General features: G+C 48.3%; 1 protein-coding gene across 2 annotated transcripts in view; it reads right to left on the bottom strand.

Annotated features, from left to right (window-relative positions):
• The window catches only part of STK32B (serine/threonine kinase 32B), a 275,254-nt gene that overhangs the window by 71,551 nt on the left and 188,409 nt on the right, over nucleotides 1-15,294 (bottom strand). For both annotated transcript variants that reach the window (XM_050947849.1, XM_050947850.1), the window contains one exon: nucleotides 12,320-12,357. In XM_050947849.1, the coding sequence (XP_050803806.1) occupies nucleotides 12,320-12,357 (38 nt within the window). The remainder of the gene's footprint in view (nucleotides 1-12,319; nucleotides 12,358-15,294) is intronic.

Below are 15,294 nucleotides of genomic sequence, written 5' to 3'. Positions count from 1 at the left end.
CCTCATCATAGCAACTGGAGGCTGAGCGTCTCACACCCCCCACTTTCATGTCTAATGAAGATTCTGTACTGCCTGGACTATCATAGCAGCGGGAGGCTGCCTCCCCCTCATTTTATCTCACTAAATAATCAGCGTTTCTTATTCTTGCATTCTTTATTACTTCATCACACAAATGTGGGGATAGCTGCCATGGTAGCCCAGGAGGGTTGGGGGAGGAGGGAAGCAATGGGTGGGGTTGTTGCAGAGGCACCCCCTAGAATGGCATGCAGATCATCATTTCTGTGGGATGTCTGGGGCTCTGACCCAGAGCAGCTGTGCTCTCTGGTTCTCTAGTAGACTTGCCCCATATTCAAGGCAGGACTGACTCTATTTTTAGACAAAACATAAAGAAGGGAATGACCTGGGGAGTCATTCCCATTTTTGTCCATGCGCCTCTGGCCGACCTCAGCGAGGCCAGCCAGGAGCACCCATGACAGCAGCAGACGGTACAAAAGGATTGATAACTGTCATCGCCAATTTCCAATTGCAGACTGTAATATAGGGCTGGTAACCGTCTCTGCTACCTTGCAAAGGCGAATGAATGCTGCTATGTAGCACTGCAATACCGTATCTGTCAGCAGCATCCTGTACACATACGATGACAGCGACAAAAGGCTAAATGGGCTCCATGGTTGCCATGCTATGGCATCTGCCAGGGCAATCCAGGGAAAAAGGGCGCAAAATGATTGTCTGCTGTTGCTTTCACAGAGGAAGGATTGAGCGATGACATTTACCCAGAATCACCTGCAACACTGTTTTGGCCCCATCATGCATTGGGATCTCAACCCAGAATTCCAATGGGCAGGGGAGACTGCAGGAACTATGGGATAGCTATCCACAATGCAATGCTCCAGAAATCGACGTTAGCCTCGGTACATGGACGCACACCGCTGAATTAATGTGCTTAGTATGGCTGCGTGTACTCGACTTTATACAATCTGTTTTTAAAAAACGGTTTGTGTAAAATCAGAATAATCCCACAGTGTAGACATACTCTGGGAATAGCAGTCTGTATCATCCCAAAGAATGTTATCCCATTGCACTGTATCCCGGTGCTGTGAAAGATACAATACTCTATGAATCTTTCACGTAGCTACAGCAGTCACATACAGGAAAAGTAATGAAGAAAAATGTTGAAATGCTAAGTCTAGAATTTTTCATATTCGTTCAAAAAGTTAAGAACACAGTGACCCTTTTTCAGTCCAGCTTCGTAACTTCTGTCTATAAATGACTTTTAGATGACATTTTGAACAAAAATAAGAGAATATTCAGGGTAATTGCGAAAAAAAATTATCAAACATTGTATCCTGGCACCTATTACAGATATTATGTACAATATTGTTCCAAACAATATATCTACATTGCTTGTTTCTGGATAGTGAGAGCTGTAAAATTGGACAGTGCAAAACAGATCCAAGGTGTAGAAGTGGGTCTAAGTGTCAATAGCAAAGAAATGATACTTTAACCCATGTGAATGCATGAGACCATGAAATGATAAAGATGTGGAACATAAGAACAGGCATAGTGGGTCAGACCAAAGGTCCATCTAGCCCAGTATCCTGTCTTCTGATGGCCAATGCCAGGTGTGTCAGAGGGAATGAATAGAACAGGGAATCATCAAGTGATCCATCCCTGCCACTCATTCCCAGTTTCTGGAAAAAATAGTAAAAAAGAGAGGACCATTGATGAAGGCCTATGTGAACAGAAGGTAAGTCATAAACTGTCTCAAAATATACAGATTTTATAGATTCCAAGGCTAGAAGGGACCATTGTGATCACCTAGTCTGACCTCCTGTAGAACATGAGCCATAGAACTTCCCCAAAATAATTCCTAGAGCATATCACTTAGAAAAAATTCCAATCTTGATTTAAAAATTTGCAATGATGGAGAATCCACCATGACCCTTGGTAAGTTGTTTCATTGGTTAATTACTCACTGTTAAAAATGTGTTCCTTATTACCAATCGGAATTTGTCTAGCTTTGACTCTCAACCATTGGGGATTGTTTTATACCTTTCTCTGCTAGATTGAAGAAACCATCATTAAATATTTGTTCCCCATGTAGGCATTTATAGATTGTAATCAAGTCACTTCTCAATCTTCTCTTTGTTAAACTAAATATAGGAAAAGCTGTTTTATCCGGCACTTCACCAACCAGAAAGCTATATAAACTGACATTTCTGATCTTCATTGAAAGTCCGGTTTATAGTTCGGTTGGTGTGGGACCGGCAGGGGGTTGAGGTGGGCTCTGGGAAGGAATCTGGGTGAGGGGGTGGGCTTGGGGCATGGGAGCAAGTGCAGGGTGCTGGATCCAGGAGCTGCTCACAACGGGTGGCTTCCCACAAGCAGCGACCTGTCCTGACTGCTCTTCGGTGGAGGCGTGGCAGGCAGCTCTGCAAGCTGCTTCGCCTGCAGTTGCTGCCCCTGCAGCTCCCATTGGCCACTGTTTCTGGCCAATGGGAGCTGCAGAGGCAGTGCTCTGGGTGGGGGCAGTGCGCAGAAGGCTAAGAAACAATCCCTGAAGGACCCCACTAGAAACACCTGCTTGATGATAATGATTCCCTGTTTAGAGTTACATGTTGAGACCTATTGGGTAGCCAGGTTTTAATCCATTTAAGGTGTACCATGTCAATTTGATGATATTATGATTATTAATCAAAATATTATGCAGTACCAAGTGAAATGCCTTACAGAAGTCTAAGTCTATTGCATAAACAATATTAGCTTTATCAGCCAAACTTGTAAATTCATCAAAAAAAGGTATCTAGTTAGTTTGATAGGATCTATTTTTCTTAAATAAATGTTGAGTGGCATTTATTGCATTACATTCCTTTAATTCTTTATTAATTGAGTCATGCATCAGCCACTCCATTAGCTTAGCCTGGATTGATGTCAGCCTGTGTAATGGGCTACATTTGTTGCTGGGGTTGTTATAAGAGCCAAGACCGACACATACACAGTTATATTACTGTCTGCTGCCTTACTAACAAGTAAATTATTAAGGCACCTCTTTATGGCTGAGTATGGAGATTAGCTCCACCCAGCCTGATGCTGCCTTCCTTTTGTCACTTGTGCTGTGGGCACTGTGCTCTCTAGGAGTCACAGTGCTTCCTGCTTGTGGCTTGGTCCTCTGGCTGGGTCACTATTTTCCCCTTCCAAGGGTAACAAAAGTCTCACCAGACCAATTGTCTTGGTGCCAATCCAGATAGTCTTGCTGTTCAAGACTGTGCCAATTTCCTAGCGGCTGGTAAACGATCCTGGGCCCACCCACTACTCTGGGTTCCAGCCCAGGGATCCTACAATCAGCAGCCAAGGTCTGTACCATCTCAAACCTTTCTGCCATTTTCCTGGGCTGTCTCCTGCTCCAACAACTTTCTTTACCACTCTTTTGAGTAAACCCCTTCCATCAGGGTCAGGATCTCAGTTTTCTGTGCCCCCCTGCCCCCGACTTCCTGCATCGTCTCCCTCTCTCCTCACAAGGCCAGAGAATGATTACAGACTTCTACACTACAGTCTCCTTCTGCTCTCCCTTACTGACTTTCTACAAGCTCAACCTGGGCTTCATCATCAATTAGCATCAGTCAAGCCTAAGTCTTCCCTCAGGTGTTTCCTGTAAAGTTAATTTGCCTTTCCGAACCACTTTAGACCCATCAAGATTAGTGTGGTGTGAACACCCTCATCACAGTCTGACAGGCCTATAATTATCAGGATCAACCTGTTTGTCTTTTTTAAATATTATCTTTCTTTTGGTTTTCTGGAACTTCCCCCATGTTCCAATACTTACTGAAAATCAGTGTTAATGGTCCAGTGATCTACTCAGACAGCTCTTTTAAAACTCTTGGAAACAAGTTATCTGAACCTGCTAATTTTAAAATGTCTAACTTTAGTAGCTGCTGTTTAACATCCTCCTGAAATATTAGTGGAATGGAAAGAGTGTTTTCATCATATGAGACTATGTCATCTATTTTTTCCCAAATAAATATTTATGAACACTTCTGCCTTTTTAGGGGGAGGGATAGCTCAGTGGCTCGAGCATTGGCCTGCTAAACCCAGGGTTGCAAGTTCAATCCTTGAGGGGGCCACTTAGGGATCTAGGGCAAAATCAATACTTGGTTCTGCTAGTGAAGGCAGGGAACTGGACTCAATGACCTTTCAGGGTCCCTTCCAGTTCTATCAGATAGGTATATTTCCATAATCTGCATTTTGGACTAGATGACCTCCTGAGGTCCCTTCCAACCCTGATATTCTATGATTCTATTATTGATAATTCTACCATTTCCATCTAGTAATAAAGCAATGCCATTGTCAGGATACTTTCTGTTCCCAATATAGTTAAAAATCTCATTCTTGCAGTCCTTAACTCTGCTGGCCATAAATTTCTCCTTGCGTCCCTTTGCTTCCCTGGTCAATTTTCTACAATTACTAGCTTCTGATTTATATTCATTATTATCAACTTCCCTTTATTGCCATTTGGTATATTTATTTGTTATAACAGAGGAGTCACATCTTATGCAGGGGTTAGGTTCTGAAGTCAGCATGTAATGTGAAAATTGCATATAGTCAAATGCTCATTGAGTGGAATGGCGGGCGGAATTGCCTGCACTACAGGTACAGTATTTAAATTGTTATTTTTCTCTTTTTTGTTTTGTTTTGCTGAGCACATATAGTAAAAATCGTGTAAGTTAAATGCACCTATGATGCGACTCCACTGTAGTTGCCTTCACTTCCCCGCTAAACCTGGTCAGTTTTTAAACCAATATGCCATCTTCCTCAGTTGTGGCTTTCAGGCATCCCATGAAGTGTTCTAAAACAATTCCCAATTATCATTCGCATTCTTCTGATTAAATTCTTCTTCCCAGCTGATGTGGCTCGTAGTTGTTTTCAGCTCTGTGAAAAAGACGGTTACTCACCTTTGTAACTGTTGTTCTTCGAGATGTGTTGCTCACATCCATTCCAGTTAGGTGTGTGCGCTGTGCGTGCACATTCGTCAGAAAACTTTTACCCTAGCAACTCAGTGGGCCGGCAGGTCGCCCCCTAGAGTGGCGCCGTCATGGTGCTCGATATATACCCCTGCCGGCCCACCCGCTCCTCAGTTCCTTCTTGCCGGCTACTCCGACAGTGGGGAAGGAGGGCGGGTGTGGAATGGATATGAGCAACACATCTCGAAGAACAACAGTTACAAAGGTGAGTAACGGTCTTTTCTTCTTCGAGTGATTGCTCATATCCATTCCAGTTAGGTGAATCCCAAGCCTTACGTAGGCGGTGGGGTCGGAGTGAAATGTGGCAGAATGAAAACTGCTGAGCCAGAGGCTACAGCATCTCTTGACTGTTGAACCAGGGCATACTGCGAAGCAAAGGTATGGACCGAGGACCAATGGAGCTGCGCGACAGATCTCGTGGGTAGGAACACGAGCCAGCAAGGCGGCAGATGAAGCCTGAGCCCTGGTAGAATGCACGGTGATGTGGCTTGGGGAAATATGAGCCAAATCATAACAAGCGCGGATGTACGCCATCACCCAAGATGAGATCCTCTGAGAGGAAAACAAGCAAGCCTTCCCTTTGGTCTGCTACCGTGACAGAGCTGGGGCACCTTATGAAATGGTTCTGTCAGCGCAATATAAATGCGAGCACTCGACAGATGTCCAGGGAGTGCAATTGTTGCGCCCATTGCATTGAGCTGTGGGTAACATGAAAGGCCGAAATCACCTTAGGGAGGAAAGCCGGGTGCGGTCATAACTGCACCTTGTCTTTGTGAAACCAAGTGTACGGCGGAACCACCGTAACAGCTCTGAGCTCGGAGACTCGTCTGGCCGATGTAACAGCTATGAGGAAAGTTGTCGTCCAAGACAGGTATAGCAGAGGGCCGGTCGCGAACGGCTCGAATGGGGGAGACATAAGTCTGGTTAAAACTAGGTTGAGGTCCCAGGTTGGGGCTGGGCGGTGCACCCGAGGGTGCAAGCGCTCCAAGCCCTTGAGGGACCTCGAACCCATAGAGTGTGAGAACACGGAACATCCACCTTAGCCTGGCTGGAAGGTAGAGATGGCTGCCGAGTGTACCCTCAGCGATGATACCGCCAGGTCCTGCCGCTGAAGGCCAGAGGCAGGCCAAATAGAGGGGATCGAGACCTCAGTAGGAGCAAGATCGAGCGTATTGCACCTGTAGAAGAAATGCTTCCACTCGGCCCGGTACGTTGACCAGGTGGAAGGCTTCCTGTCACCCCGGCTCAGTTACGCAGCAGCCACACCGTGAGGCGAAGAGGCTGCAGGTCCGGGTGACGAAGCCTGTCGTGGCCCTGAGTGATGAGGTCTGGGTGGAGTGGCAGGGTAATTAGGTTGGTTATTGACAGGCCGAGCAACGTGGTATATCCGTGCTGCCTGTACCACGCTGGAGTGATCATGATGATGCGCGCTCTGCCCCTGCGGAGTTTGAGTAGGACCTAATGAACCAGTGGGAACACTGGGAAGGCATAAAGGAGTTGGCCTTTCCACGGCATCAGGAATGCATCCAAGATCAATCCCGAGGAGAGACCTTGGAAGGAGCAGAACATCTGGCATTTTCTGCTCTCGCGGTGAGCGAACAGGTCTATGTGAGGAAAAATCTCCGCTTCTGGAAAGCAGAACGTCTCACATGGGGCAGAGTGACCACTCGTAAGACAGGAAAGACCTGCTGAGTCAAAGCGCCAAGGCGTTCCGAACGCCTGGGAGAAAGGACGTCACCAGCTCCATCGAGTGGGCCATGCAAAAGTCCCAGAAATGGATGGCCTCCTGACAAAAGGGGGGAGGACCATGTCCCTCCCTGGTTATTTATGAAGCACATGGCCGTTGTGTTGGCTGTAAACACCGAGATACCACGGCCTCGCAGCTGCCGCTGGAACCCCGACACGCCAGGCGGACTACTCTCATTTTTGGGGCATTGATGTGGAATGCCAGCTACCGAGAAGACCAAAGGCCTTAAGCTCGGAGGTGACCATGAGCACTCGAGCAGAGAGATGACGCGTCCGTCGTCAGGGGCAGTGAGGGCTGGGGCGGATGGAACCGCATCCCTGCCAACACCAGGGAGGGAGTTAGCCACCACTCTAGGGAGCCTAAGGTGCTCGAGGGAACGGTGACTACCATGACCATTGGCTCCCTGTCCGGGTGGTACGCCGAGGTGAGCCGGACTTGGAGAGGATGGAGGCGGAGCTTGGCGTGTTTGGTTACAAACTTGCGGGCAGCCATGGACCAAGGAGACTGAGATAAGTGCGAGCCGAGGTCGTTGGGAAAGTCTGCGGACCTCGGATGATTGTTGCCATCGCCTAAAACTGCAGTTGTGATAACCAGGCTCCGGCTAGGTCAGAGACCCGGATAGCCCCTAGGAAGTCCAACCTCTGCGTGGGAACCAGAGTGGATTGCTCTATAGTAATCATCAGGCCTAGACCTGTGAATAAGACCGTGACGATGCCCACGTGCTGAGTGGTTTGTGTCTCAGAGTCTCCTCGGATAAGCGAATTGTCCAGATACGGAAAAACGCATATCCGACATCAGCGAAGGTAGGCGGCGACTATGGCCGTAAACCAGAAGTACTGACGGTTGGCTAGAAAGCGGAGGTATCTCCTGTGCGGAGGGAAGATGGCGTTGCGAAAGTACGCGTCCTCCATATCGAGGGCGGCATAGTAGCCCCCAGGAGGCGAGGATGGAATAATGGTTCCCAGGGATACCATGCGGAACTTCAACCTTATCCTAAACTGGTTGAGTTCGCGCAGGACTAGGAAGGTCTGAGACCTCTGTTCGAGTGGGGGACCAGGGCATAACGGGAGTAGACCCCCTTGCCCCTTTCGTCAGTCGGCGTCTGCACCTCTTGTACGAGGAATTGCTCGTGAGAGGGGTCCCTGAAGGGGGACAGGGCTGGAACAAATTAGAGGTGGTACCTATGCTCCACCATGCGCAGGACCCAGCGATCTGAAATTAACTGGGGCCACGCCAGGAGAAAGCAGGACTGGGATCCCGGCCTGTGACTGGTACACCGCCCTCAGGCGCACCTTGGAAGGTTCGTCTTTGGTCCCAGTGGTAATTGCGAGGGACCTTGACCTTGGCTCTTTAGGGGTCCTGACGTTCGTCTGCGACCACCTTGGCCTCGCCGTTTGCCAAAGTCCTGTCTCTGGCTAGGTACAGAGTATGGCGGCTGGGGACAGAAAGGCCTGCGTTTGGTAGCTGGCATATGCATGCTGAGAGAGCGCATTAGGACCCTATTGTCCATCAGGCTTCGCAGCCTGGGGCTGTCTTTGCCGCGAAGAGGCCTTTACCAACAAAGGGTAAATCCTGAATGGCATACTGCAGCTCCGGCCGGAGGTTTGAAACCTGAAGCCATGAGATGCACCTCAGGGCGACACCAAAGGCCAGAGTCTGCTGCGTCCAACGAGGCCTGGAGGGACGCTCTGGGTACCCTTTTCCCCCGTCCTCCAAGATGGCAGCGAACTCTTGGCGGGAGTTTTGAGGGAGAAACTCCATAAACTAAACTACCTTCACCCAGGTGCTATAATTATAGCAGCTAAGCAAGGCTTGTTGCTTTGCTACCCAGAGCTGCAGGGCCTCTGCAGAGTACACCTGGCAGCCAAGTAGGTTCATTCGCCAAGCCTCCTTCGGTTTCGGGGCTGGCGCCCGCTGGCCATGCCAATAGCTCTCCTTAACAGACTGAAAGACTAGTGAGCAGAGAGGAGAGCGGACAGACGAGTAATCGTACCCGTTAGAGGGCCCCATACCGCGTCCTCTACCTCTGGGACCTCCTCCACCTCAGGTTGTCGGGGGGTGTATCAGAATCGTGGTCCTGAGCATAAGATCTGCGCATGTGGGATGACACGGATGCGTGTCTGGATGGCCATGGAGGTACTAAAAAAAGGCATGGGCAGAGTCTCTGACTCTATTGGACCTTGCCCAACTCAGCACCGGGAGGCGTACCGGTACCTGGAACGAGATCCAGACCTGCAACCAGAACGGTGCCGGGAGGTCGACTGAGATCTCGAGGCTCGGGGAGAGGCTACGGGAGTCACGGTACCTGTCGCGGTGACGGGAGTCGGAACGGTGCCGATAGTAGCGGGTTGGCGAACGGGATACCGACCGGTGCGGTGAGTGCGACCAGTACCGATGAGGAAAACAGCACCGGGACTGAAAGTGGTGTCGGGTGTGCCGATAGGACCTGGAGCGTCTGCGGGACCGTGATCATGAACGGTGCCGCTCTGCTGTGCTGACAGAGGATGGTCATATGAAGAGACTGTATTACCCGCACCGGTGGTGCCGGGGTCAGGCAGCATCGACTCTGTCATGGCAATGAGATCCCTCGCCGTTGGTAATGTCTCCGGCGTGGAGGGAACAGCAGGCTCAACCACAGCGCATACTGGGGAGCTGTCAGGCACCGGATTCGACGGCCCTCGTGGGACCGGGATCGACGGTACCGAGGTCGTCAGAGCTTCGGTAGGTGTCGGTGCTGGGCGATCCGACTTCAACGAGCTCTCTGGCTGCGGTGCAGTCGGCACGGAAGCAGCAGGAGCAGTAAGCTCAACCACGGCGCGTGCCGGGGAGCCGTCAGGCACCAGATTCGACGGCCCTTGTGGGACCGGGACCAACGGTGCCGACGTCGTCGGTGCCTCAGCAGGTGTCGGTGCCGGGCGATCCGACTTAGACGAGCTCTCTGGCTGCAGTGCAGTTGGCACGGAAGCAGCAGGAGCAGTAAGCTCAACCACGGCACATGCCGGGGAGCCGTCAGGCACCGGATTCGACGGCCCTTGTGGGACCGGGATCGACGGTGCCGACGTCGTCGGTGCCTCAGCAGGCGTCGGTGCCAGGCGATCCGACTTAGACGAGCTCTCTGGCTGCGGTGCAGTTGGCACAGAAGCAGCGGGAGCAGTAAGCTCTACCACGGCGCGTGCCAGGGAGCTGTCAGGCACTGGATTCAATGGCCCTGGGGGACTGGAATCGACAGTGCCGATGTCATCGGTGCCTCTGCAGGTGTCGGTGCCGGGCAATCCGACTTGGACGAGCTCTCTGGCTGCGATGCAGGTGGCACAGAAGCAGCAGGAGCAGGGGGCTCAACCACGGCGCGTGCCGGGGAGCCGTCAGGCACCAGCAGGAATTGTAGGCTTTCTCGACCTCGGAGGAAGGGAGCGGTGCCGAGTCGACTTTGGTGCTGGCGACGGCCGGTGCCGAAAGGCCTTGGCAGTACCGGCGGGGTCTGGTGCCGAGGAGGCGCTTCTGCCAGCCGCTTGATCATTGCTCGGTGCCAAAGGTGGAGGGGTAAAGTGAAAGTCCCGCTCCTTTTTGTTCTCGGCTTAAAAGCCTTGAAATGGGGCACTTAGCTGTTAAGTGTGATTCCCTGAGGCACTTCAAACAGGAATCGTGTAGATCTCCCTTCGGCATCAGCTTCTGGCAGGCCGAGCCCATTTTAAAACCCGGTGAGCCGTGCATGGGCTCCGGCACTGGGTGCAGGGAAGGGGCTACTTCCTGAACCCCGCTAACTATTACTAAACTAACTATGTTAGCAAAAAAAAAACGTATAACTATACAAACATATATATAAAAGGATTATAACTGCATAACTATATATGAGAACTACGAGTAGCTAGGGAAGTGGAGGTCAGCTAAGCCGCGCTCCACTGTTCCAACGACCGACATGGGCGGTAAGAAGGAACTGAGGAGCGGGTGGGCCGGCAGGGGTATATATCGAGCACCATGACGGCGCCACTCTAGGGGGCGACCTGCCGGCCCACTGAGTTGCTAGGGTAAAAGTTTTCTGACGAATGTGCACGCGCAGCGCACACACCTAACTGGAATGGATATGAGCAATCACTCGAAGAAGAACTGGCCCTTTCAGGTGCATCAATAAAGAAATTCTAAATAGAAACAAATCTAAGTAGAAATTTTAAAAGTTAAATTCCTTTGCAAAAACGTTGTCAGTTTCTGTAATCAACATGTTAAATATAAAAATATAAATAAATGTCCATGGCACAATGTATATCTTTAAGAAGCTTAAGTTTATGCCTCAAAAGTGGCATATGGACCATCAAGCCCGCCGACAGCAATTCCAGGCCCCAGGGCAGAACAGTGAGTGGGTCTCCTCCCATGCAGACGCAGTCCACCTGACATTTGGGTGGTGCTACTGGGCACGCTCTTCCAGCACGGCCATGACTTACACATGTCCGCCCGGCTTCCTTCACCACCGCTGCCGGTACCATCCCGCATTCGCCTAGGAGCCCTGCCAGAGCTGACTAGGGGGAAGGACACAAAGGGAGACACCAGCTAAGGGGGGGGAACATGTGACACCCCCATGTGAACTCTCCCATTGTCACCTTCCACGTCACTCCTCCTCTCCCTGCCTCATCTCTAGCCTGGGGCCCCCACACTCTCCCCATCCCCTTCTCCCCATCCCATGTTACCTAGGCGGGAGGCTCTGTCCTGCTGTGCTAGCCTGGCTCCTCCCGGCTGTTTGGATGCTTGCCTGACAGCCAGGCTCTGGAGCCACTCCCGGATGCTGCCCAGTGCAGTACAGCAGCTGCCTGGGAGAGCACCTGGCTGCAGCAGCAGCAGCAGGCTGCTCCCCCGCAGGCTCAGCTTCTGGTGACAGTGGCCAGAGCCCCCACACCATCCCCAGCATGCTCAGAGTCAGCTTCTGTGCCCAGACATGAGGGCTAAAAACGTCCTTGTATTTTTAAATAAAAATAGAGATTTCCACATAATTACAGAATTCCAGGAACTGAGGCTTTAAAAAGACAACAACCCATAACATTAAGTGTCATCAGATTTGCAATCAAAAGATTTGACAATACTGGAAACAGAGGCAGATGAGAGTGCCATTTTGAATGGCCTGCCACTCTCATACCAGAAATTGCTAAAGCACAAATCCAATCTGGATGTGAGTGTATAACACATAGTTGGCCCAGTTACTTATCAAAGCTCAAACATTCAGCCTGTGTCTTTTATGCGAGAGAAAAATGCTTCAGAACTGAAGATCTGATTAAATATGACAATAGGTAACACTACAATCTTCGTAGAATGGCATATTGGAAAGAATACATGATGGAATATGTGATTATTAATTGTTTGGGTGAAGTCTACCCAAATAGCTGAAGACCACTCTACTTGGAGCCTATCAAGACAGCTGACAATCTGACAGACAAGTTGCTGCAGAGAAAGACCAGACTTGACATATGAACCCAGTCTCTCTGATGAACTCACACAACACTAATCACAGAGCCACTGGTGCAGCCCATGAAATTGAAATGTTGGGGATAAAATAATCTTAGGAACTCACCGTGCTCATCCAGCAGTATGTTGTCAGGTTTGATATCTCTGTAAAATAAGAAATGGAAGTACATTATATACAGTACTGAATGGATGTGTGTAAATTCCAAAGTGTTTCTCTTCTGTGCAGGAGATCTGGGTCAGTAAAACTTCCAAAGGAAACCACACATTACACAAAGGCAAACAATTCTATTGATGTCCTTTTACTGATCTGAGAAAATGGGCATGCTGAGCAGATTCAGTTAGCTTCCATTTGACATGGCTTTATTTTCACATGGCTAGCACTGAAACAGGTAGTTTTTAGAGATTACATGAATTATTCATTATAACAGGGGGCAGGGAGAGGGGGTGATTTGCAGCTGGAGGTGCCTGTTTGTCTTGGGAAGTCTTAGTTTGACAGACCTGAGCAAGGAGGATATGGACGGGGCATTAACAGGGGACATGGATGACCCCTCCACCCCTCTCACTATCCACTAATCTCCCATCCCCCCCCGACATTGCCACACAGTCCTCCTAACCACCCCTTGCCACCACTCCCCATAACTCCTCCATGGAGCAGTAGGTGAGTGGGGATTTGGATGTTATTAAGGGGGGCACAGTTGTGTCTGTGGAAGCCTGGGATGAAAGGGACTGTGACAGTGCTGGGGGGCAGCGTCCCAGTGGCTCTGCACCAAGGCACTGGCATTTGCAGGGCTCCCCTAAACTGCTACCTCAGCTTTGAGGCACATGGAAACAGCATGGCCATGGTTTGGAGGCTTAGCATGCTGACCTTCTGTGCATTGTCCAGCTTCCACCTGTGGATCAAATCTGATTTGTAGGATGATTCTGTTGAGGCCATGAGGATACGATTTTGTAGAACAAACCTCCGCACAGTGTGACCTCACATGCAGGGCTGGCTTTAGGAAGTGCGAGGCCCAATTCGAATAGTTTCGACGGGGCCCTGGCAGGGATGACTATTAAAAAAAAAAAGTAAAAAAACACATGGAGCTTGTACTCACCAGGCGGTGCTCCGAGTCTTTGGCGGCAGGTCCTTCACTTGCTCCAGATCTTCGGTGGCACCAAAGGACCTGCCACTCAAGTGCTGCCGAAGACCCGAAGCACCACCAGGTGAGTAAAAATTAAAAAGGCGCCTCTAGCCAGGGAAGAGAGTCTCACTGGGTGCGGGGCCCTCTTAGGAGCGGGGCCCGATTTGGGGGAATTGGTGGAATTGGCCTAAAGCCGGCCCTGCTCACATGCAGTGTACATGTGAGTTCATGCTGCACAGAGGATGCCATTTTGGACCACCTAAGATATAAGTGAGCTGGTGTGTGCCTTACTAAAATTGTCACAGCACGCCACTGGATATACCTATTAGTATCAAAATTGCCTCCCCAGAATGGTACACAATCAGAATAAATTTACCACTTTGTGACTTCTAGATAAACTTAAGCCTCCTGGGGAAGATCCTCAACTGTTGTAAATTGTCATAGCTCTGGTGATTTCAGTGACGATACAACAATGTACACAGACTGAGGATCTGTCCCTTCAGGTAATTTACTTAAACTTTGTCTCTGCTGTCACACAACCATTTTTATTTTACTTTTTCTAATTTATTATTTGTCCTTATATTTTGTTAATCAAAATATATACATATATTAATTCTCAAGTCTTTGCTTTAAAGACAGCCAAAATTAAACAAATTCAAAAGAAACATGGAATAGGTAACCGATCAATTAAAATTATTTAGACAGTATATGCTGTTATAATATTTACCCAAATATTCTCACAGTCTGCTATATTTTCATATTTAGAGCCTGATCCTGCACATCTCAAGTGAGTAAAGATACTTCTGCTTAGGTCTTGCAGGCTACAGCTTTTTATTTAATAATGAAGCAGAGTTTAGTAGCATTAGTGATATAATTTAAAAGATCTTAACTGAATTTCTCATTTCAGGAAACACAGCTTAAGCACTTGATCCTGCTCCTATTGAGATAAATGGAAAAACTCAACATGGCTTCAGTGGGAGTAAGATTGGATCAGAGTTCTATAAAATTAATAAAATGGGAATTCTGCTTCATAATCAATGATAGTTTTTCATGACAATGCAAAAAGGTACCCAAGAGTTTAGTTACCAGAAACTCACTCCTTTTTAAATTTCAGTTTTTGTGAATTTTAAGAATGAGATAAATATCAGAAATGGTTTATAAGCATTAAATATTTATTATTATGTAAACATAAAATATTATATTAAAAGAAATTGGATTTAGTCTGGCAAATCCAATGTTCATGCTGTATATTGCCTGACAACAGATGTGTTCTACTTGGTGGGTATATCTGTAATGTTCTGAAGCAGTCAAATGATAAAATTAGATCTATGCTAACCTACCTGAGACAAATTCAGTGAGTGGTTTACACATGACAACCACAGATCCACATATACTGTAGACAAGGTTTTTCCCCCACCTGAGGGAACTACTATAACACCTGCTCCATTTATTTTATTTTTTCTATTCTGAGGCAAGGCAGTGTGTGGCTACAGCCTGGGGGCAGGTTACCCTGGGTTATGTCTTATTCTGGAGAGCAATCTAATCAGTCAAAACCTACGGAACTGTGATATATACACACCACCACTTTGTCTGGAAAGAAATGCATTTAAAGCAAGGACAAGGCATGAGCTAGCCAAAACCACTGGAAAAACCTGCAGTTATTGTTACTGGGTATTCAGTACCTGGAACATTTATCTCCAACAGACCAAAGTGAATCAGCTCTTGAAAAATAAATGATCTGGTCAAATATATTTAAGTGTATGAGTAAAGCATAGCATGAAAATGGTCATAAATGGGACAAGCCATTTGACTAAGCAGCATAAATTCAGATGTTAATTTAAGTTAAAAAATCTATTTGTTATGATAGAAAATATTTTGCATCTTGGCATGCATGTTCAAATGGCAGTATGTGAAATTCAGTGCATTAACTTCAAGGTTTTTTGTCTATTATGAATATCCA

Source organism: Gopherus flavomarginatus, chromosome 3 (genome assembly GCF_025201925.1).
Source record: "Gopherus flavomarginatus isolate rGopFla2 chromosome 3, rGopFla2.mat.asm, whole genome shotgun sequence".
NCBI lineage: Eukaryota > Metazoa > Chordata > Testudines > Testudinidae > Gopherus > Gopherus flavomarginatus.
The sequence above is the reverse complement of the archived record's forward strand: the minus strand, read 5'-3'. Positions and strand labels throughout refer to the sequence as shown.